Source organism: Astatotilapia calliptera, chromosome 15 (genome assembly GCF_900246225.1).
Source record: "Astatotilapia calliptera chromosome 15, fAstCal1.2, whole genome shotgun sequence".
NCBI lineage: Eukaryota > Metazoa > Chordata > Actinopteri > Cichliformes > Cichlidae > Astatotilapia > Astatotilapia calliptera.
This window is the reverse complement of record NC_039316.1, coordinates 1,841,558-1,863,797: the sequence shown is the minus strand read 5'-3', so window position 1 is coordinate 1,863,797 and position 22,240 is coordinate 1,841,558. Positions and strand designations below refer to the sequence as shown.

At 41.2% G+C, this 22,240-nt stretch overlaps 1 protein-coding gene and 1 long non-coding RNA gene across 3 annotated transcripts; one reads left to right on the top strand and one right to left on the bottom strand.

The window, feature by feature from the left end:
* Nucleotides 1-4,755: 4,755 nt before the first annotated feature.
* On the top strand, nucleotides 4,756-17,570 carry LOC113006921 (hormonally up-regulated neu tumor-associated kinase homolog). 2 transcript variants are annotated; one of them, XM_026143186.1, is made up of 11 exons: nucleotides 4,756-5,013; nucleotides 6,787-6,909; nucleotides 7,118-7,287; nucleotides 10,360-10,415; nucleotides 10,530-10,668; nucleotides 10,832-10,959; nucleotides 13,753-13,888; nucleotides 14,454-14,631; nucleotides 14,749-14,832; nucleotides 16,088-16,364; nucleotides 16,454-17,570. In XM_026143186.1, the coding sequence occupies exons 1-11, from the start codon at nucleotides 4,756-4,758 to the stop codon at nucleotides 17,215-17,217; spliced, it is 2,313 nt and encodes a 770-aa protein (XP_025998971.1). In that variant the 3' UTR covers nucleotides 17,218-17,570. The 2 variants fall into 2 exon arrangements, with proteins under 2 accessions (XP_025998971.1, XP_025998970.1); XM_026143185.1 differs by lacking the exon at nucleotides 4,756-5,013 and having other exon boundaries at nucleotides 6,795-6,909; nucleotides 14,752-14,832.
* On the bottom strand, nucleotides 10,906-12,498 carry LOC113006922 (uncharacterized). Its single transcript, XR_003269822.1, has 3 exons — nucleotides 12,319-12,498; nucleotides 11,726-11,922; nucleotides 10,906-10,963 (listed from the first exon to the last, which is right to left on the bottom strand). It is a non-coding gene; the product is annotated as an uncharacterized LOC113006922 (long non-coding RNA).
* Nucleotides 17,571-22,240: the final 4,670 nt, after the last annotated feature.

The window sequence follows — 22,240 nt, the reverse complement described above, 5'->3', positions numbered from 1 at the left end:
CTGAGAGTCACATGAACAAGCAAAAACTCAGTTTGCAATCTCTGCAGCAATCTGTAGCTCAGTGCTTCTTCCTGCATAGGACAGCGGATAACTATGTGAGACCAAATTCTATATTTCAGTCCTTACGGCTTCATAAGACCAGTCAACAAATCTCAAGGGGGTTAACTTGTGACTCATAACATTAAATCATTAAATATCACAAACAGTCTAGAAGCCGCAAAGTCTATAGTTACACGTGAGAGCTGTCGTGTTTTATATTTTACTGCATGTTTGGACGCATGCAGTAAAACACCTTGAAGTGGATTAATTTATGTAGTGTTAAAATAATAAATCATGAGTTTGTTTTTTCACGGGCATATTCTGAACTGCACAAATCTACAGTTCTAGTTCAATCATTTGCAGAATCCATGTGATTTGTTTTTACTTTAATCATTTACACACTTTGCAGTCGTCCTTTCAACATACTCTGTAATTACATAAATGCATTAGCATCACATGTTTCTTGTATTCTTCTCTCACAATTTAGATGTGTTGCTTTCCGCCGTTTTCCTCCACATTTTGTTACATTCACTGTTTTTTGCATGCAAATTTTTGTATTGTGCAATACAGACTTAAACTTTCAGAGATAATATGTGGATTTCATCTTCTTGTTTAGGCTCAAAACGGTCGAATTAAAACATTTAAACAAGGGGCAGTCAGTGCAAGAACGGCCACCGTCGCGACTTTCATGAAACACTCAAACTGTGTGACTGTGAAGTTCATCACGCAGGAGCTTATTTTTACAACAAGCGCCTTTTTTTGTACAGAAGTGGCAGCGGTAGTAGAAGTGAAAGAATAGGAAACAGAGTGAGGAGTGAGGAGATGGTGAGAGGGTGGGGGTCGTGTCTGTTCTAGTGTGGTTTGGGGGAGTTATTTGGTGTTAAAATATGCCTTAATGGTTGCTGGGGATCCATTTATTACAGGCAGGAAGCAGAAGGGGGTTTCTCTTCTCATTTAATGTGACCGCCGAGAAGCTCGCCAAGTCCTACAGGCAAGCCAGCATTCCTGTGCACCAACGCTGCACACACACACACTGGACTATGTTATACACCTAATTATACTGCCGTGCATGTAAACGAAGTTTACATGCATGCATGTGTGTCGATGCATCATTTTAAAAACATACACGCATCGCGGTACTTCTAGAAAACTGGCAAATATGTGCGATCTCATAAAATGCACACACACAAATAGACTGTACTCGCTGGCAGTGAGAATGACCTTTTCTGAACCATGGAAACACACACATTAACACACACACACACTTATACACACAGAAAAGCCTCTGCAAAACATTTAGGCATGGCAGGGGCTGAGGTTATATAAAAAGTCTCTCGAGGGCTTATTAATTCACATTTGTTTTGCAGTTGTGAAGCTTGGTTTCTCTCCTTCTCACTCATCCCGTCTCTGTGTCTAGTTGTCGGTTTTCACTCATTTCCGGTCCGTCGTCCTTCACTTTCTCAGGGATGTATGCAGCTTCCTCCCGTTGCCACACTTTCTTCCCTTCTCTTTCTTTCCCTGTGTTCATCCAGCACAGAGCCATATCCAGCTTGACACCCTTTCCCAGCGTTAGGGAGGGTGTGTTAACACCTCGTCCCGCACACATGCCAGGGCCTAAAGACCCATTTATGAAGTGTAGTGCTCCTGGCGTGTAAGTATGCACAGACATATTTATGCACTGATGGGCTTTGATTTCATATTTTTGTCTTGTTTTCAAAATATTCTAGAAAAAAACAAAACCTTCATTCCAGTGTAATAACTATGCGCCCCCAGTTGGCTCTTTTTAAAAAAATGTTGGCATGGTAACCTAATAGGAGACGAGGTGTGCTGATTGTGATCACAGCGAGTTTAACGACAGGCTGTCATGTCGTTTGGTCAAAATGCCAAATCAAATTATACAGTGTAACCACTTTTAAGGCAAAGTAACCATAGAGGCTTCACTTGGTTACTGCAGGCGCTCAATTAAAGGTTGCGTAAGGTTGTGTGTGTGTGTGTGCGCGCAAGTGTATTGGGTTACATGGCCGATCTAAGGCTATATCCCTGTTTTCATCAGCTGAGTGAGGAAGTATCCAGTGCCAATACAGTGCAATCTGACCCCTACGTGCAAACAGACGTGCGCCTTAATGCACAGAGTAGCAGAAAAGCAGACACACACTTTAATGATGACCTTTTTCTTTAGCAAGTATTGTATCACTGAGTCAGTACAAGACTTGAAGCCCTTCTAACTGCTGTTTTCACTGGAAATCATTGTTCTCATTTATGATTTGGTTTCTTACACAGGCTTTGATTCAATTCGTGGGATTTGGCCTGTAAATATCTTCTTTGATTTAGAGATTTCAAGCAAGCCATTTGGCGAAAGACTGGAGGAGAGGGGGCGGGGGGGGGGGGGGGGGGGGGGATTTGTTGTTGACCTCTCACCTCTCTGTGCCAAACAAAAGACCTCGAACATCTAAATAACACTTTTGTAGGGAATCCTTTCTCGAGGTAACCTACCTAAGTGGCCGATGACGTTACCGGCATTCATACTTTTGTGTGGTGTGTGTTAATTACCCTGTGGTCGTGTCCCAGTGTTTTATGTGCACAATAGAAACAAATAAAACTCTGGTATTCCCCCCGACTCTTTGTTGTGCTCACTTTGTTTCTCTCGTTTCTCACGTTTTGTCACGTTTTACATTCCCTCACATGCATTCTGATTTGACTTCAGCAGACCCCTCCAACTGTATCTGTGAGTCCTTACATTGAGGCAATGATTGTTATTTCTCACTGATAAATTCAAAAACAGGCCAATCACAGCAGTTGCTGGCTATGCTTTCAGTGATGAGTGGTTGCATTTCCAGGTGGGTGCACGTCGGGTTATGGCGCAGGGTGTCAGAGAGGTTTGCAGATAGAGCATGTCTACAGTGTAGCTTTAGCACAGATTTCCTGTAAGAAGTCAGTACTGATATTAACAGTTATGATTGACAGGGGATGTTTTCGCATTGTTAACTTGCTCTCTCTAATTAGCCAAAATGAATTGGGGGATTCCCATGATGCATTGAGTATTTCTTTTTCAGTCACCTTTCTCACTCACTATGTGCTAACAGACCTCTCTGCATTGAATCATACTTGTTATTAATCTCTGTCTCTCTTCCACAGCATGTCTTTATCCTGTCTTCCTTCTCTCACCCCAACCTGTCGCAGCAGATGGCCCCGCCCCTCCCTGAGCCTGGTTCTGTCGGAGGTTTCTTCCTGTTAAAAAGGAGCTTTCCCTTCCCACTGTTGCCAAAGTGCTTGCTCATAGGGGGTCAGATGATTGTTAGGTTTTTCTCTGTATGTCTTATTGTAGGTTCTACCTTACAACATACAGCTCCTTCAGGTGACTGTTGTTGTGACTTGGTGCTGTATAAATAAAATTGAACTGAATTGAATTCACTAATGTATCAACTACTGTATGTGACAAGTATGTTGACACATGTTGCTGGATATTTTGGGGAACTAGGTTAGTTTGATTCTTGGCTTTAATTCAATCCAATTCAATTCAGTTTTATTTATATTGCACCAAATCACAACAGCAGTTGCCTCAAGGTGCTTTATATTGTAAGATATAATTGTAAGCCCTACAACAATACAGAGAAAACAGAGAAAACCCCAACAATCATTTGACCCCCTATGAGCAAACACGACAGTGGGAAGGAAAAACTTCCTTTTAATCGGAAGAAAACTCCAGCAGAACCAGGCTCAGGGAGGGGCAGTCGCCTTAATAAGATGACTGATTTTTCATGTCTTATATTATTTGATATTAACATAGCTTTGATAAGCTTAGCAGAGCCGGAGCCTAAAGAGCGAGACCAAGAGAGAAAGCTAGCATAGCTCTAGCTAATCTACCTTGTAGCACTTCTAAGGCTTTCTAAATTCGGGCTCTAGCTTTGTATTTAGTATGTTTACACACAAAGAGTGTCTTCTCATTTAACTTTTAGCATCAGAACAGTTTCTCCAGATCTTTACAATCCATGAAAGAACTTGTGGAAACAAATTAAAACAAATTCTGGATCATCAGCTGAATTTTCAGCTAATAATGAAGCTTTAGGCTTCCAACACTTATTACTAATTTAAACACTTACAATCAATCCCCTGACCTTTTTGTACAGTTAACACAAATTTTTCTATGTGTCTGAAGTGAAACCGAAATGGACTGAAGTAGAAAAAGAGCCGATCAAGAACGCTAACTAAGATCATTTTAAACGGTCACTGTGTAACTGCGAGTATCCGTGTGTACCTTGGTGCAGGAGGGGGGGTAATTTAGGTGTAGAATGTCTTCCTCATCACTGGAGCTGACCTAAGAACACAACGGTTAATCATCCACTATCGGGCAGGGACAGGCAGAGTGAGAGAACAAGAGAGGAGCCGGGTGAACAGCTGAATGACACTTTGAGGCATTTGCACTTGTTAAAAGGCAAAAGAAAGAAAGAAGAAAAGAGGAGTCGTACATCAGACAGTTGGAACAAAAGGATATGCTCACCCGAGAGTGGACAACAGAAATCTGCATTTGAAGACGCCTCTTGCTGATTAAGGATTTGAGTTTTACTTCAGTTTTGCCTGCTGTGGTTAAACTCCAGCATTGTGTGTCTGTTTGTGTGCATTTGTGTGTTAGCATGTCCGTTCTGTAAGGACTGTCCTGTTTTTGGATTCGATTGTGAGCGCAAGGGGAGGCCACATGGGGCCCGGGCCTTGTCCGGGATGCCAGCTGCTGCGGTGAAGCCTGCTCTGGACATGGTTGCCGAGGGAGGGGGCGTAGGGGAGCGCGGGGTGTCCCAGTGGGAAGCCTCTGGGCTGGGCCGGCAGAGGCTGCCTCTGCCCTCCCTGAAGGTCCCCAGAGAGCTGCTGCGCAGCTTCCCCCACTCCAAACGGGTTGGATCCTACCTGGTGGGGAAAATGATCAACAAGGGCTCATTTGCCAAAGTGATGGAGGGGCTGCATATCAGCACAGGGGAAAAGGTCAGTGCTTTCTCTCCAATTTGACAATTAGAGAGCAGACATGAAGTGACATGTCACTGACTGGTGGGGTGGCACACTGGCAAAGAAAAAGATCACACACATACAAGATTATGATTACATGCTTACAACTAGTGCCTTGTAACTGATAATTATACACTCTTGGGTTTAAAGAACGTAGTAGTCTGTTATTATTCTTGTTATGTGCACAGAACTCAGTCAGATTCATCCATAACTGCTTATTTCATGACTATGAGGGGTTTTACAAGACAACATTTGCTCAGCAGATTTAAGAGGTCTGAAATGCATCTGTTTCTGTGCAATATGTCTGTCGTTGGTTCCTTTAAAAAGTGCAGACTGATGTTAGAATCGGCGCTCTTTCAGATTAACAAAAACCATGAATTTGCATCTTTGTAAGTACTCTGTGTCTTCCACATCTATTTTTGGTGATATGGCAATCCATCTGCACTCACTGTGCAGGCGAGACTGTGCATGTGTTTCATTAATGTGTTTGTGTGTATCCATAAGTGTAACTTTCACCGGTCACCGAGTCGCTGACCCTGGCAATGTACCTGACCTGGTTGCCTTAGCGATGGCCAAACTCATCTGGGGGGTTGTTGTTCCTCTTAACCCAGTTTACCCTCTGCAGGTAGATACTGTGTTAAGGTGAAAACTGTAAACCTGCAAGCATCCACTGCTGGGGGCCTTTGGATTTCTCTGGAAATGTTTTGTTGACCTAAGCCAGAAATGTTACATGTTTATGACACAGAAACTCACGCATGCAGTAAGACACAGATTTGGTAATAAAATGAGCCCTTTTGATCTTAACTGCTATTTAAACCAACGGTGCTACGTGTCCAAGATGCCAAGATGCATCATTTTTTAATAAATAAAACATTTACTTTGTTTGTCTTTGCAGACTATTTTGGTTGTTTCGTTTTCAAATTTTCTTTTTAGTTCACTTTCAAAAGTTTTTCTTTTTTATAAAAAGAAAGAGTGCAGGATATTGTTTCACTTAGTTGTGTTTTTTATTTTTGGGGGAGGAGGGTATTATTTTATTTCATTTTAATTTTGATATTCAGTTTTAGTCCATTTTAAATGTGCTTGTTTGCCACGATCGTTATTCTGAGGAAAAATAGTTGTACCGAGCACAAATGCTGTTGTTACCAAATATTTAAATATTTTTTCTCATTTCCAACTTAGTGTTGTTGTTTCACCCTATTAAAGTAGTTTTATATGAGTCACAGTTTACAATAATCCTTATTAATCTTACAATGAGTCTACGTGTAGCTTTCCCTTCATTCTCCCTTTAGGCCAATTCTTTTCTGTTTGGCTGCTTCTTATACTGAACAGCAGGTGGGTGGAGCTGCAGTGCTCACAGCCAGTTCCTGAGATCACCATATTAAGGATATTCTCTCTCTGGCATCATACTAAGTGGCAAAAATCTAAACTCGAGCGTTCAGAGCAGTCCGTATCCTGAGCTTTTGAAGGGTTCATGACTATAGGCCGTTGGCTCAAACCTCTGGATGAGTGGAGAAAATGCAGACACAAAAAGTGACAGACCTACGCACCCTACTTCCTTAAAATAAGCCTCTGAAATTTCAACTTAAGTGTGTTACATGTTGGTCATAATAAATATCAGGTTTTCTTACAGTCACCTGTGAACATTTTAATCTATTTTCTATATAAAGCAAAGTGTCTTTGTGTAAATTTCTGTTGATTTTTGGCAAAAACAACAAAACAAAAGAATGTGCATGTGTGCATGTTTGTTCTCAGGTAGCCATTAAGGTGATAGACAAAAAAAAAGCACGACAGGACTCCTATGTACAGAAGAACATGAAGAGGGAGCCTCGCATTCATCAGATGGTGCGACACCCTCATATTGTAGTTCTGCTGGAGGTAAAGACATGAAAATAAAAAATCACAACAACAACAACAACAAGTACATATTCACCCATCAACCATTAACCATTAACATCATCAGAAATACACATACATGAATCCAGAGACATATTTCTATCTCAGTGGTAGATGTTGATTGCAGACAGTAATTGAAAGGTTATTTTATATCTGCTGTGAACCACATATGAATAATCCTGTGCGTCAGACTCTGGAGACTGAGAACAGTTACTACATGGTTATGGAGCTCTGTGCTGGAGGAGACCTGATGGACAGGATCTGTGAGAGGAAGAGGCTGGAGGAGCGGGAGGTGCGGCGCTACACCCGACAGATCCTCTCTGCTGTGGAACACCTGCACAAACACGGCATCGTGCACAGGTCGCTACACGCACGCACGCACGCACGCACGCACGCACACACACACACACAGGAGGAGCATGTATGCCTTCGAGGCAGATCTCATCTACAATTTTAGAAGGCTTCTGACTCTGCTCCATGTCTTTATCTAGTCTTCATAGTAAATAGGTGGATTTACTCCATTGCATCGTTCACAGTTCACTCATTTGCATAGAGAAAAGATCAAATGCTTTTTGAACAGTTGTCAAATTGTTATATTACTACAATCGGCTTTAAGTCTCTCATCGAGTAAAACTGATGTCAAAGCAATACAACAGATGTTATTTAGAGCTTCTAAACATGCTGCAAATGGTATCTCTTTATACTAAAATGCAACCGATGATGTAATGATGATGATACTAATGAAAATGATGATGATGATGAACAATCAACAGCTTAGCTGGTGATCAAATAATGAAAAATCTCCTTCTATCTCTCTGACTGTGAACACAGTAGGTCCAGGTCACCTGCTATATAAATATATATGCAAAACATGGAACAGGAACCTCCCTGTGATTAGGAAAATGATTGCACAAAATGTTTTCACATTCTACAACCAGTTACAAGCAGTTGCAACAACAAACTGGTTGCAACCAGTGTTGATCGCACAGCGACTGCACAGGTCACCTGCTGGGAGGCAACCTGTCTCTAAAGAATTGTCTAACTTGGAGTGACTGCAGTCACTCTCAGATAGGTTGGCACAGGTTTGCAAATAACTGTTGCCTAATTTATTAATGCAGACAATTCCCAATATGTTCCCAATAACTTGCCTGTCTGCTCTTTACATTAGGGAACTCAGATCATCTGGTTGCCAGCTGTATTCTACTCTGTGCTCTACTCCCAATAAAAGCAAGGTTGCTGTACATGTACCTCATTTAGCATTTAAATCACAGTCCTGCAGCAACTGTGTATCTACTTGTGGAGGAAATTCTGAACTTCCCTTTCAGATTACTGAGTTTCTGGCTGGAATTTGAATTTCTGTGTAGATGGCAACAGGTTTGCAATGTTCACAGATTTATCACAGATTGGATGTAATCACTCAGTCACCTGATAGCAGACTGATGCTATCTTATGACCGTTTAATCAGTGTCTTGTCACACCGAAGCCACTTTAAGGATGGCAGCTGCCTGCAAGTGGTGTTAAATATTTGTTGATGAGCGAGAGCCAGTCAGAGGAAAGTTGGTTTTAAAGGAGATAAAATGGCCTGTGTCAGGTGGACAGTGAACTGATGGGGCTGTATAAAGACCCATTATAGAATAAATATGGATTATTTTAAACTGTGAATCATGCAAAGCTGCTCTAGTAGAGCCCGCCAATAAAATAAAGGGGGCGGAAATTACTGTAGTAAGTCCACTTTAACATTTTAACTCATACCTGGTTTTGTGCCCGACTCCAACTAAAGCTCAGAATCATAGAAAGAAAAGAAAAGAAAGCTTTTGGGCAACCAGCTGTGAGGCCACAGTGACCCCCAAACCTGATCACTTTTGAGTACATTTAGAATTTAGTGCCAAATTTGAATCTCATATGGCCTTTGACATGTGATCTCCTAAAGCATGTTTGATAGGCGAGTAGAAAATCCTACCAATCGAAAATTACTAAGAAAATATTCTTGTTGAGCCGATTGGTCAAAGATATTTATTTTTAAAAAGGTGGAAAAAAAGAGAGAGAATTAAAAAACGGATCAAAACAAAAAGTTGTTTATATGGTTCAAAGCTTTATGATTCATACACACATCTTGAAAAAGCATGCATATACACGCAGAAAGAAGTTTGCAGGACATTAACAGCCTACAGAGGAGGAAGTGCTGGGCACAGCGCGGTGTGGGAGATGAGAGTTTTATTTTAGTGGTATTTAAGTACGTGTAGGTGTTAGAGACTCAATAGTCTCTCACACACACACTTGCAAAACAGCCGCACACATTATGCACAGCTCTGCGCTTTGGTTTAAGACCTTGGCTCCTCTGAAGGTGGGAATGTGATTACCAGGCAATGACCTCATCATCCTGCGCCGGCGCCATGATTCACACATCATCACAACATCATGGACTTCCTCTCTAATGAAGTCCCTCAACGACGTCGCTCTCAACCCTTCAATGGCACCTCTTTCTGTCACGCACACCCACGCGCTCACCTACACGCACGCACTCGCTCACGCGCGCGCGCGCACACACACACTGCACCACAATGCCACACAGAGATGATTAAACTGGAAATAAATGGAAATTTTGCACTTAAACGCACCTCCTGCCACCCACGTTCAATAGGTTCACCGCATACATTTTCTCCTTTATGACAATGTCTGCTCTCGCTCTCTCTTGCTCTTTTTTCTCTCTTTCTTCCTCCGCCTCTCTTTGAACTTGTCTCGGGTTGTGTGAGCAGGGTTTTCTGGATTTTTGGTTAGATGAAGGCAGATGAAAGGAGCATGGCGGATTCCCAGGCTGTAGTTTATAGGGGCTCTCTCGCTCCTGACCGCAGATTTTCATTTAGCTTGGTAGTTTTAGTGCATTCAGTGTGGTTGGTGGTGAGGCTGGGGTACTTTCAGGGGAATGAAGCAACTTTTTCAGGTGAACAGAGATATGGTATTTTGGTAAAGAATAAGAGATAAGTCAGAAAAAGGTGACGTGAATTGATTTGAAAATCGAGTGCAGGCTTTTAAGTTTGGGCGATTAGCTTCTTTTCTAAAACATAATCACCAGAGGAGATTATTCTGACAAAAACTCTCTTTTTGAGGATTTTTTCCAAAAGCTTGAGCTCTACCCAAACCCAAATTTAGCGTTTGGGTTATTCCTTTTGCTTCTGTGGGTCCAGTCTGATCCCATCTCATCTGGTCATCTATAAATACACAGAAAAAGCTTAGTGTTGGAGTTCTGAGCAACCACCATGATGTCTGTCAAGTAAATTGCCCCAGAACACTCATCAGCACTGTGTGGAGAAAAATAACTAGAAATTCCTGTAGGATTAAGGACAGAGCCTTATAAAAATGCTACTATGAACCACATTCTTCCTTTGAGACCTAACCGATTTGTCTCTTATTTTCCTTCTCCCCTATTTTCAGAGATTTAAAGATCGAAAACTTCCTTCTGGATGAACACAACAATATAAAGATTGTGGGTATGTTGTAGTTTCGTCACTAACATACTGATTTCAATTATTTACGCTAAACTGTTTTAGCTATCTAAAATTTCTGAAAAGAACTTTGCTGTAAGATGATGATTTCTCCCACAGACTTTGGCCTGAGTAACACCCTGAAGACTGACTCTTTATCTCTGGAGCTCCTCAGCACCCAGTGCGGAAGTCCAGCCTACGCCGCCCCGGAGCTCCTCGCTCACAGGAAGTATGGACCCAAAGTGGATGTGTGGTCTGTGTAAGTGAGAAAGTCTCAGTGTGTCTATCAGAGAAACTCTCTGCTTGGATATTGAACACATTTTTCTATAGTGTTGTAACCGATTATGTAATGATTTTCTCAGTATTTTTCATGTAAATGTGTCGACCGCCTCCTCACATTTTCCCGTTGTGTGTATCTACAGAGGCGTGAGCATGTTTGCAATGCTGACAGGAACTCTGCCCTTCACTGTTGAGCCGTTCAACATCAAACAGCTGCACCAGAAGATGGTCAACGGGGAGATCAGCAGCATCCCCGGTGACATCAGCAAAGGTACCTATCAGAGTGACCGAAACAAAGCTTCTTTCATTACCGTATTTAAACAGAATGCAATCATTTGAAAATCTCATAAACCAAAACTTTATTCACAATAGGACAAAAAAAAATGGGACGGGGTTACGTTTACCGCTGGTTAGCACCCCCTCGTCTTTTAACTACATAAATGTCTGGGAACTGAGGAGAGCTGCTGTTGAACTTTCAGGAGAAGAAAGTTGCCTCATTCATGACTGAAATAGGATTGTAGGCTCTGAGCAGTCCTGGGTCTTCTTTGCCATATTTTAGATTTCATAATGTGCTAAATATTTTCACCTGGATTGCAGACAGGTCAGTTCAGCGCCCGGGCTCTTACTATGAAGCCATGTTGTTGGCATAGATGCAGTATGTAGTTTAGTGTTGTCTGGCTGAAATATGCAAGGGTTTTTTTCGTGAAAACGATGTCATCTGGATGCTCTTAAACCTGCGTATACATCTTTCAGCATTGATCATGCCCAATTCAATTCAATTCAATTCAATTTTATTTATATAGCGCCAAATCACAACAAAAGTCGCCTCAAGGCGCTTCATCCCACAGGCATTGATTGACATCCATATTATCAGAGATCCAGGATTTCAACTGAGTGCTGATTACAAGCTAGATGACTCCTTTACTCATTGCGCTAAGGTGTGCGCTGTCCATGATTTCCAAAAAATAATTTCAAATTTCAACAGGTTTCCACTTTGTCTTTGTCCATTCTAAATCTTTGCATGATAGAGATTTTACCTGCATTTGTGGATGACATGGTGAACTGTGTTAACACACTTGATTTCCGGAAGCGTTGATGAGCCCGTGCATTGATGTCCAAGATAGAATTGTGCCCATCTTTAATGCAGCGCCACCTGAGAAGCCCAAAGATCAGACTTGTCCCTTGCACACAGAGATTCCTCCAGATTTGCTGAATCTTTTGATGATGACATTTACTGCGAATGATGAGGAATTCAAAATCTTCAGTTTCTAGTGAAATTGTTTTGAAACTGTTTCCCAATTTGCAGACACAGTTTTTTGCAGATTGGTGAACCTCTGCCATGATTATTGGGCTTATACTATTAAAAAGCCACTGGGTTAAGTGTAGTTCTGAAGTTGAGTCTTGGAGAATGAAGCGAATGAGAATAAGTGAGTAGACTTAGACATACCAAAGAAATGCCAGATTATATTATGAGCTGATGTAGCTGAAAGTGTTTATTCATTCTGAAACCAATATAAAAACAAGTCTACATGATGATACTTATTAAACCTTTATGGAAGTCGTGTTTTTGCCTTTAGACGTGTCGTAGCATAATAAATCGGAGGAAAGAAACGTTTTACAAACTGCTTACCTCTACCACTTGTCTTCTGCCAAGTCCACAGCAGCCTCAGTGTCCTGTTTCTCTCTACTTTATTTTGGTCTCTCTCTTACACATAGTCCCATCATTACGCTCAGTCATGGCGCCATGTCACCGCAAACAAACATAGCTCCTGTTACTGTGGGGAAAACCAGCACAGCTCCGAGGCTCTGAAACTGTGACAAGATCAGATTAGTGGCTGTACCGCTGCCATGGCCGGGCATCTGAGACATTCACATTAACTTTTAGACTTTATTCTGCCTCCTAATGGGGCTGTGTGCTTCTAGAGTTTTTAAATTATGCATGATACCGATTCTTTTTCTCTTCAGCCATGGTAATTCATGAACTTCATGATTTGGTGAAGACTGGCCCGTTTCTTAGCTTACATGCTTGTCTGGCTTGTTTCTGTGATATCCTTTAAATTATATATCTTTGCTTTCTAGGATTTTCTTTCTAGGCTTCTCTACTTTCATCTTAAGTATATTTTTTTCTTTCATCTGTACCAGTTTGCCAGTTTATGTGTTTGTTGTCTGGAGGAATGACGATTCCACAGGTTCACTGATTAAAATTCATCAATCGTGTGTCTTCCTTTGATCTGTTACAAACAAATTGAGTTGTCCCTGGCTGAGACAGGCGTCTGGCTCTGAACCAAAAGCGAACTGATAGCAGTAAAGTGAACAGAGCAGTCTTGGCTGATGTGTCTTTGAATGTGGCAGCCATCCCGCTTGAACCCATCTGCTCTTTTACACTGTGAAACGTATCTGGAATCCCCATCTGGACTCAAACTATCATCCATGCTTGGCTGCCACAGAACAGCTCTCTGTCACAGGCTGACAGGCTGAATTGGTTCTCCTGAAGGGAAACCCTGCCTCTCTCCTCGCTGTCTGATACAGTTTCACAAGTCACAAAGAGCGAGCAAATTAAGTCGTCAGTACTCTAAGTATGTATCACTTATAAGGTTGCAACAGCAGTGGAAAAGATGGTTCTCGGCCCTGGGCTCATCTGTGATGAGATGTTTATCAAACAGTAACCACAATCCTGCCTGTGATTAACGACCAGCTGATGCACACTGGCTACACAGGTCCTCTCATTTCTATGTCTAATGCTGCTCTTTTCTCTTGACCACAAAGCAGAAAAAAGGACATTTTAACAGTTATCACCTCCTTCATGAGAATCTACCCATGACCTTCCTTTAACAGCTCTTTTAGTTCAGTTCATTGATCCACTATTGATCTACTGGACATTTTCAGAGTAAGGAGAGTGGATATACTGGACAAATCTATCTATCTGTCTATCTGTCTGTCTGATGCATTAATGGGAAGTTAGAAAATGCTTGTAAATTTCTTCGGCTTTCTGAAAATGGGCAATAAAAATTTAAACTCAACCAAATATAGAAATCGCCTGTTTTAAAAAGATTCATCTTTGCAGGTGCTGTGTCATTTGTGTTGTCTCTCCTGGAGCCCGACCCAGCAAAGAGACCCAGCGTTAGAGCTGCCATGGAGGAGAGATGGATAAATGAGGGCTATTCCAAAAAAGCTCTGCACACTCTCTCTCATAAAAACAGGTACAAACACACCTTAACGCATGTGGTGCACATCCAATTCATCAATATACACAAAAGACAATGGTAATGTGTTTGCAAAAAGTGGAACCCTTCTTGTAACGATTGAAATGATTTATACCGTTATTATACTGTAACATAAGAATGTGCATCTGTTCCATGAGAGAAAAGGAGGACACAAAGCCTCTCCTCAGGGAAAGTTCTGCAGCAAACATTACAGTGTGGGTAAAAGAACCAAGAGGGAAATCACTGCGTGTCTGAGAACAAAATGAACATTTTTGTGGTCTGCAGTGTAACAGCTTTGTGTATTATAGCACAACTAAAAAGCTTTTATCACTTTACGCAGAATGGAAATGCAATCATGTATGGCTCCTGCTGGAAATAATGCATTTTCCGAAATCCGCAGGAATGATGCCACAGTCTGTGAGCGAGAGCCGTTGCAGCCCTGCTCCAAAAATCCTTCAGCTCCAAGTCTTTCTTTGCCACACAGGCCTGTTAGAGCCACTTCTTCTTCTTCCTTCTATTTCTCATTTGTGAGCCTTTTCCAAAGCTTTCTCTTGTTTTCCAGGTTGTCTTCAGAGGATCTCAACTCGACCGTGCTAGAATACATGACAGAGACACTGGGATATTCCCTCTCTGAAATCATACACGTGGTCACAACCAACCGACCCTCGGCCCTCACGGCCTCCTATCACCTGCTGCTCAGCCGACTCAACAGGAGTCAGAGAGGAGCCAAAGCCAGCAAGGTATTCCCGTTATAACACACAGATATACACACAAAGGCCTGAAAACATGAAACACAAAAAACCATCAGTACAAGTGATATATTCATGGTTTGGCATCAACAATGATTAATTTGTCAGAAGCTAGAGAATAACGACTGGAGTCTTCCCAGCAAGAATACATGGAAAGAGAGGAATAACAGTGAATCCCAGACTCCACAACAGGTAATGCTGAGGTCGCCCATCTCACTACTATTATTACTCTCCCTGACATATTGGTTCAATCAACAGTCAGATAAAGTTTTGATCCATTTTAAGTATAAACTGAATTTGGGCCACTCATGTGTGCTTACAGTACATAATAAAGGAACATATAAGTCAAAAACAGCCCACACAGAAAAACTGACCATGCATCTCATTCATTTGATTCACATAGACTGTATATAACACGGACATTACCAGCTGGTTTTTGGACCCGTACTAAAGTCTAGAATTAAAATTCAAAATTCTAATTCAAATACAAATTTTATTTGTCACATACACAGTCATACACAGTACGATATGCAGTGAAATGCTTACACAACTGCTCGTGACCTAAAGAAAAAAAGAAAGGCTATCAATAAGATAGGAAATAAATATGAAAATTAAAAAGGGTAAATTTAACTAGGAAGGAATAAAATAAAATATAAAAATTAAAGTTAAAAATGAAATAACTGCACAACACAAATTAGAATGAAGGGTAAATTTAACTGGGAAAGAATAAGATAAAATATATAAATTAAAGTTGAAAATAAAATAACTGTACAACAAAATACACAATACACAGTATAGAAATATATAAGAATGTATGAAGAAATATAAATATATATATACACAATAACAGCAGCTGTACAAGTATTAACTGGAAATGAAGAATATAATGACCAGTGTTGTGCAATCCACATTATTTAGTGTCTTGTGCAGTGCAAATATGCTTAAAGTGATTATCATTAGAGGATCACATGCTAACATATCTGCTAACACCAACAAGCTTATTGAACAAGCTGCTTCTGTAAACCCCACAGACACAAACAGCTGCTAATTATTGCTGCTTAAAACACAAAATGCAGCCTTTCTCTCACCATCTCTTTTGTACAGACTTCTTCAACGATTGGCTCTACATGAACACATCAAGTCGAATTATATATCTGTTACATAATTGCACTAAAAACTCCAGAAACCACACACGCGTACAATCAAAATCAAAAACTGCAGAGTTGAAACCGGGCAGAAAGATAGAGGCAGCAACCACCTGTCAATCAAAGTAGCCATGTCCTAAATAATGCAATGCTTTTTGCATTGGCTTTAATTTTTTTTAGTTTTTAAGGCAACATTGTGGTACAAACTAGTGTCAGGTAGTGTGTTTCAGTATCATACATGTATTGTTGGTTTTATATTCCTCTTTCATCATCCTGACAACCAATCACTGATCAACCTTCAGAATGAACCAACCAATGAAAAAAGCTTGAAGCAGCTGAGCAAGCCTCTGAGGAACCAACAGGCAAGTGAATTTAAGAGCAGCAGAAAGAGGACTGAGAACCTGCACAGAGAGGGTGACGAGAATCGGTCACCTTCTCCTTCTCTACCCCAGCTTCCTCACTCTGCCTCTCCGTCCTTACCCCCTCATCTCCCCTCTCCTTCCCCTGCACCTCTGTCTGCAGAGGAGAGGGCTACTGATGAGGAGACCTTAGATGCCAGAGAGACACTGTTTGCAGAAGGTGAGGAGGGCATTAAATACAAATGCTGCATGCAGTGACAGTATAATACAATGTCAACTATACTATACTTTTATCTCGTTGTATTTTAGTAACTGTTTTTGGAGACAGGGAACTCGTCCACCTTTCTCCTCCTAAAAACTCCACATCTCAACTCTGTGACTCCGCCCCTTGCCAAGTTCCCTTACCTGCAGAGCCAATCAGAGATACTAGCACGTCAAGACCAGTCCGAAATACGCACCTGCTCAGGACTACTCAGTCAGATGGTGCTGCAGACCCCGTGTCAGACTGCTTCAAAGGCACCCGACGCCAGGAAGATTCTAATCACCTGAGCATCAATGAGCGACTGGAGAAGCTGCAGACGTTTTATTCATCCGAGAAGAACGGCACGTCTCCCAGGACACTCCTGGACACTGACACGCGCACCACACACTCCTCAGACAGAGGCCACTTGGGTTCTGTTGAGGCGTCACAGACATCGCCCTCTTCCCCCCTCCCACTCCTCAACAACGTGGCGCTTAAAGACGGGCGGGGAAGGAAGATGACATGGGCAGGGCTGACCCGACCCGGGCCCCCGAGACTCCTCGTGAATGGGTCTAAACCTCCTGCTCTCCCCTCACAAAGACAACATACTCTGGTCTTCAAGAACCTCAGGCAGGAGAGGGGAAGGAGGAAAGAGCTGTCTGCAGCACGAGGAGAGAGAGTAGCAGGAGGGATAAATGGAGCCAAGAGGAACTCAATTCAGTTGCGCTCGTCTCTCCAGCGTCGCGTGGCAGACCTGAACCTTCCACTGCTTTCTGCAGGCCTGCAGGGGAAACCTGACAGGAAGAGTCAGCTACACAGCATGGACTACTGACACAAAGATGACAGGATCTGATAGTATTTCAGGGACAGTAACTAAAGAAGTATTCAGTAAATACTGGTGTCAACAGAAATAATAGCGAGCAACAGTTATTTGGAACAGATTTAAATGGCAGCTACAGAAAAGTACAATCCTAACGATATTACTTTCTCACTCTGCTGTTCTCTTCATGCCTTTTCTCACCAGCAGGGTCAGTGCTGCAGTGCCAAAGCTTTCAACTCTTAACAATAAGCTAGTCATACAACTCCAGTGTCCATCAACAAGACTTTGGCTGAGCACCTATCAAGCATGTTGTTCTTGAATTTCGACGTGCTGATCTCCACTGACACAAAGTCAAAGGCAGAATTTAAAATGATGATTTTTTTGCTTTGTTTGTATTCACTCTTCTGAAATAGATTTTTGTACTGACAGTGAAAGTAAAAGCAATCCTTGATACTGGTTAATGTTTTTATGTGCTTTCTTTTTCAAAGTTATTGTTGCCATAAGAAAAGAAAAAAACAGTCACACAAAGAATACAAATATTTTTATTTATTTATTTTGTGGTCTGTGTCAGATGTACACTAAACCTTTATCATGGTTAAAAGAAGTGATAATATGAAAACATGATGATCATAACAAGAAATATATTATAAATCTAATTTAGGAAATAATCTATCCCTCAGATTCATCTTTAACTCTTCTTACTCCATCTTCTTCCGATTATCCGGCCCCAGGTCGTGCTTTTTTTGGACCAATGTCTCACTTGGTGAGAGGAATAAAAAATGTTTGTGAGCACAAACAAATATCAGTTTGTGACTATTTGATTGACGAATATCTTGCCAATCAAATAGTCAAGCTTGACAAGGGTAGTAGAAAAAAGCACAGGGGTAATACATTGTATATGCACGTATATGTCTATTATTTTAATAAATTGCTAGTTGGTTCTTAGGCAACATTATAACATCATAACACATCATGCAAGTTTTGCGGTCATAAATTAGACGTTATTGCCATGAAATTAAATGCTATTATAAGGTGCTGTAAGTGCATAATGACTACACAATTTAGTGTATTGTGATATTATCATGTTGCAACATAATGACATCATAATATCTGATCTAGATAAGAACCTTCAGGGGCCTACTGACGCAAAGATGAGAAGACTTGGAAGTGCACCTGTGCGCCATTTTCGGTTGTTCAACTCCTGTATAGTAGGAGTTCACAGACAAACAGAAAGTTTCTGTATTATGGTAAAATTATAGGCACTAAGCACCCATATGATTTACGCCCTGACTAGTATCGGGCTGACAGATGCTAAAGGTTACTGTGCTTTAAAATCATAAAATTTAAGCTCTTACATGACACAAAGTTGTTGTTCTGAATGCACCTTCATATACAGAGCTATCATTAGGGCTGTATCGTCACTGATTTCTAGAATCAATTAGACTCTGATTCACAAGGTTCTGATTTGATCCACGAGTCGATTCAATTTGAATCAGAGAAATTTTGCCTCAGACAGTCAGAAGCATTATAATTCTGATCATTTATCAGTACATATCCGTATTTTTATATCTATAAAAAGAAAGCTGACACTTGCGAGACTTTATCAGAGGTGTGAGCATCACAGCAGATGCCTGTGAAGGAGATGAAGGAGATTTTCCCGGCCTGGCTTTTTATAGCAGATAACCTTCAAAATATTCTGCAGTAGAACAAAAACGGAAGAAAACCATGAACCAACATATAAACATTACCTGATGCTGCTGAAGTGAAGCAGAGCAACGTTACAAAGGTTTGATTAGAAACACAGCTAAGCATTTTTCAATTTTGCATCATTTTAAAAAGTTTAAATTTCTTTAGTATTGAACAGCAGACATGAGACTTTCTTCAGGGAAGTCAGTTAAATTTAAGCAAGCAATAATGCAGAAAACAGATTTTTAGATGGGAAACTGTTCTTGAAGTACACTGAAGGGTGCAGGAAGTGTGATTTTATCATGGTGGAAGCAAAACACCAAAAGTCAGAGGGACTTTGTGACGATGTTTATGTGAAGCGAAATCTGAAGCGCAGTTTGGATCGTCTTTGGCTGCTGGTTCAATCAGTTTTGGTTGGAGAGTGATAAAACCTGCAGCTTCAGACTCGAGCACAAAAAAGTCGTAAACACAAAGCGCGAACCCGCCGACGCATCAGAATCAGTGAGCTGTCGGCCCCGACGGCGTGTCCGTGTACCTGCCGTCGGGTGAGAAAGCGTCGGGTCCGCGCTTTGTGTTTACGTCTGATTACGTCTGACACCCGATTTAGCTGTTTAGTGGTTGTCGAAATTTAGTGAGGTTTAACCTGAGATTCTCGTGTTTCGGGCAAAATAAATGTATATTTAAAAAGTCAGCAATGTTTTCTCCCCAAATCTCTGGCTTGTGCCACCCCAAGTCTAGGATCTGCGGATCATTAATATTCAGGACAAAGATGTAGAAGAATCTGGTTGCTGCTTGGTGGCTCTCAATAATTCAGGGACCATCATCTGATACTTTTGTTTGCGAGTGTGTGTATTGGTGAGGTGGATGTTCTGTGTGTGCCCACTATGGACAGATTGAACCCACTGAGCTGGATACATTTCGAACTCCAGTTACCTCTCTGGCTACTTAACAGTGATATGAACCAGTAAGCTCTGATACTGTTATCAGACATGAGCACACATTCAAGCTGTACAATAGTAGAGTAACAGTAAAGCTGCCAAGTAAAGTAAGCCTATGTAAATAAAGGTGCATAACATTGAAAACAAAATATGTTATTTCAGTATAACTCTATAATGAAACTATATTAGCTCTTTGGATTAAATTAACATAAAAAGATCCATAATGCTTGTTTTGGATGCTGGAAATGTTGGTGTGAGTAAACAAGCATTGGTAACCCTCACCCGTTTAGAAATGACTTCAGTCACACTGATTCTGAATAAACCATGCGCACAACAATTTGGATGAACGTGGTATGGAAATTCAATTAAAAATGCATGCTGCACCTACAGATGTATCCATAGCTACTGGAACGTTGCATTTGCATGCATGCCACAGGAAATGTCATGTGATGAGCATCATGCCATTAACAAAGGCTTTCAAAGGTGTTAGAGAACATAGAGTTCAAGCTCTACTGGCTTCATGCAGGAAAAGTTAGACTTTCCACAACCAGTGGTATAAAAGGGTCCATTTAGGTCAGAATGACATCCGAGGGTCAACGTGAAGCTCTGTGAGGTCTTTTGCACTAACTACACACACTTTCTGAAAGTGGAATGGGAAATAGTAAAAGATCAGGATTATACATGCTTTATGGACAGCTGTAATATAAGGTCTCTGAGACATTTACATCTGTTGGATACGGTGGCCCGGAGAGGCCAAACAGACTGCAACTTAATAAAACACCAGCAATAAGAAAAACGCTGCAAAAGCACACAAAACACAACGGAAATAGGGAAAAACAGATTGCCAATAGCACAAGGGAAGTGTTTATGGGGAAACAATAACCCGACGGACCAGTTGCAGGAACCAAAATATGCTAAGAATTGCGCTGGGAGACACTTAAAAGAAGTGGAGGATCTATCACTCTTGTGAGGAAAGAAAAGATGAGAGGTAAGTGTGTTAGCCTAACTATTAGCCTAAAAATCCATCATCAGTATTTTATGAATCATGATAAAACACACCTACCATGTTTTGGGTTCCTGCAATTGGTCCGTCGGGTTATTGTCTCCCCAGAAACACTTCCCTAGTGTTTTTTCCTATTTCTGTTTTCGTTTTTCCAATTTCCGTTGTGTTTTGTGTGCTTTTGCAGCGTTTTTCTTATTGCTGGTGTCTTAAGTTGCAGTCCGTTTGGCCTCTCAGGGCCACCGGACCCAAGCAGATGCTTACATGCTGCTGATGAAGAGGGTGAGTACCCACAAAAAGATGCTATTCAGCTGCTGTTCAGTGACATTTAAAGCTGTCTGTAAACACATCTGCAAGCACAGTCGTGAGAACAAGAACGTTTTCTCAGGACTCTGTGCAGTCCCAAGAAAAGTAAAATCCATGATTCAATAACTTGTAGAACCACCTTTAGCAGCGATTGCTGAGATGCAGCTCCTGAGTTTTTAAAAAGCATTGCATAATCTGACCTTGAAGTGAGTTTGCTGGGATGTCCAATCCTGGGAATATCTGAGATAACACACACCTGAAGGTTATGGCCCATTTGGTAAGATGCTATAGGGATGGTTGCTTGTGGTCAAGGGCAGTTAGTCATGTGTGCTCATTTAGTTAAAATTGTTCAGACATCAAACATGCCTGGACTTGTCTCCCTGCAACTTCTTTTGATGTTTGCTGTTTTTTGTTAAGTTAGTTAAATATTAGAGAAGCATTAGAAACAGCAGCCGTGAGCTTTCTGAACCCAGCAGATGTGTCTTAAATCTTTTTTTCACTCATTATTTCCCTCCAGTCTCCCTTCTTTCCTCATTTGTCTTTGTACCCATTTATAAAGTCATTGTAAATTTCTTGTCTTAACTAGCATTTGTTCACACCACCCTCTGTGGATCAGTGTCTTTGTCTTTACTAAATTGCTATGCAACAATGTGGTCTCGTTAGATTGCTTTTGATTGTCTGTGCACAAAAAGTTGTCTCCGTGCAGACTAATCCTGAGGGAGAATCGTGTATTTAAAAGCTGCAGAAAAGAGCCCACAAAAAAACCTAACGTACCCTGATTGTACTTGTAAGCTGAAGCCTTCATGTCTGCGTATGTGTGTGTGCCTGCGTGCGCGTACACTGTGAACGCATAATGCCACCGTCTACAGTCTACAGCTCAGTTCATCTGTTAATGACTGATGAGAGATGTCCCCAGATGATCCCAGAACAAATGCAGGATTAAGAGCTGATACAAAACCACAAATATGTACAATAGACAAGAATATTGTATCGCTATCATGCATGAAAGAGAAGAACTCATCCACTCAGCTACCCCCCCTCGAATATCATGATATGACACAGATTTTTAAATTGCTAGTAACGATGACACTGATATGGAAAATAC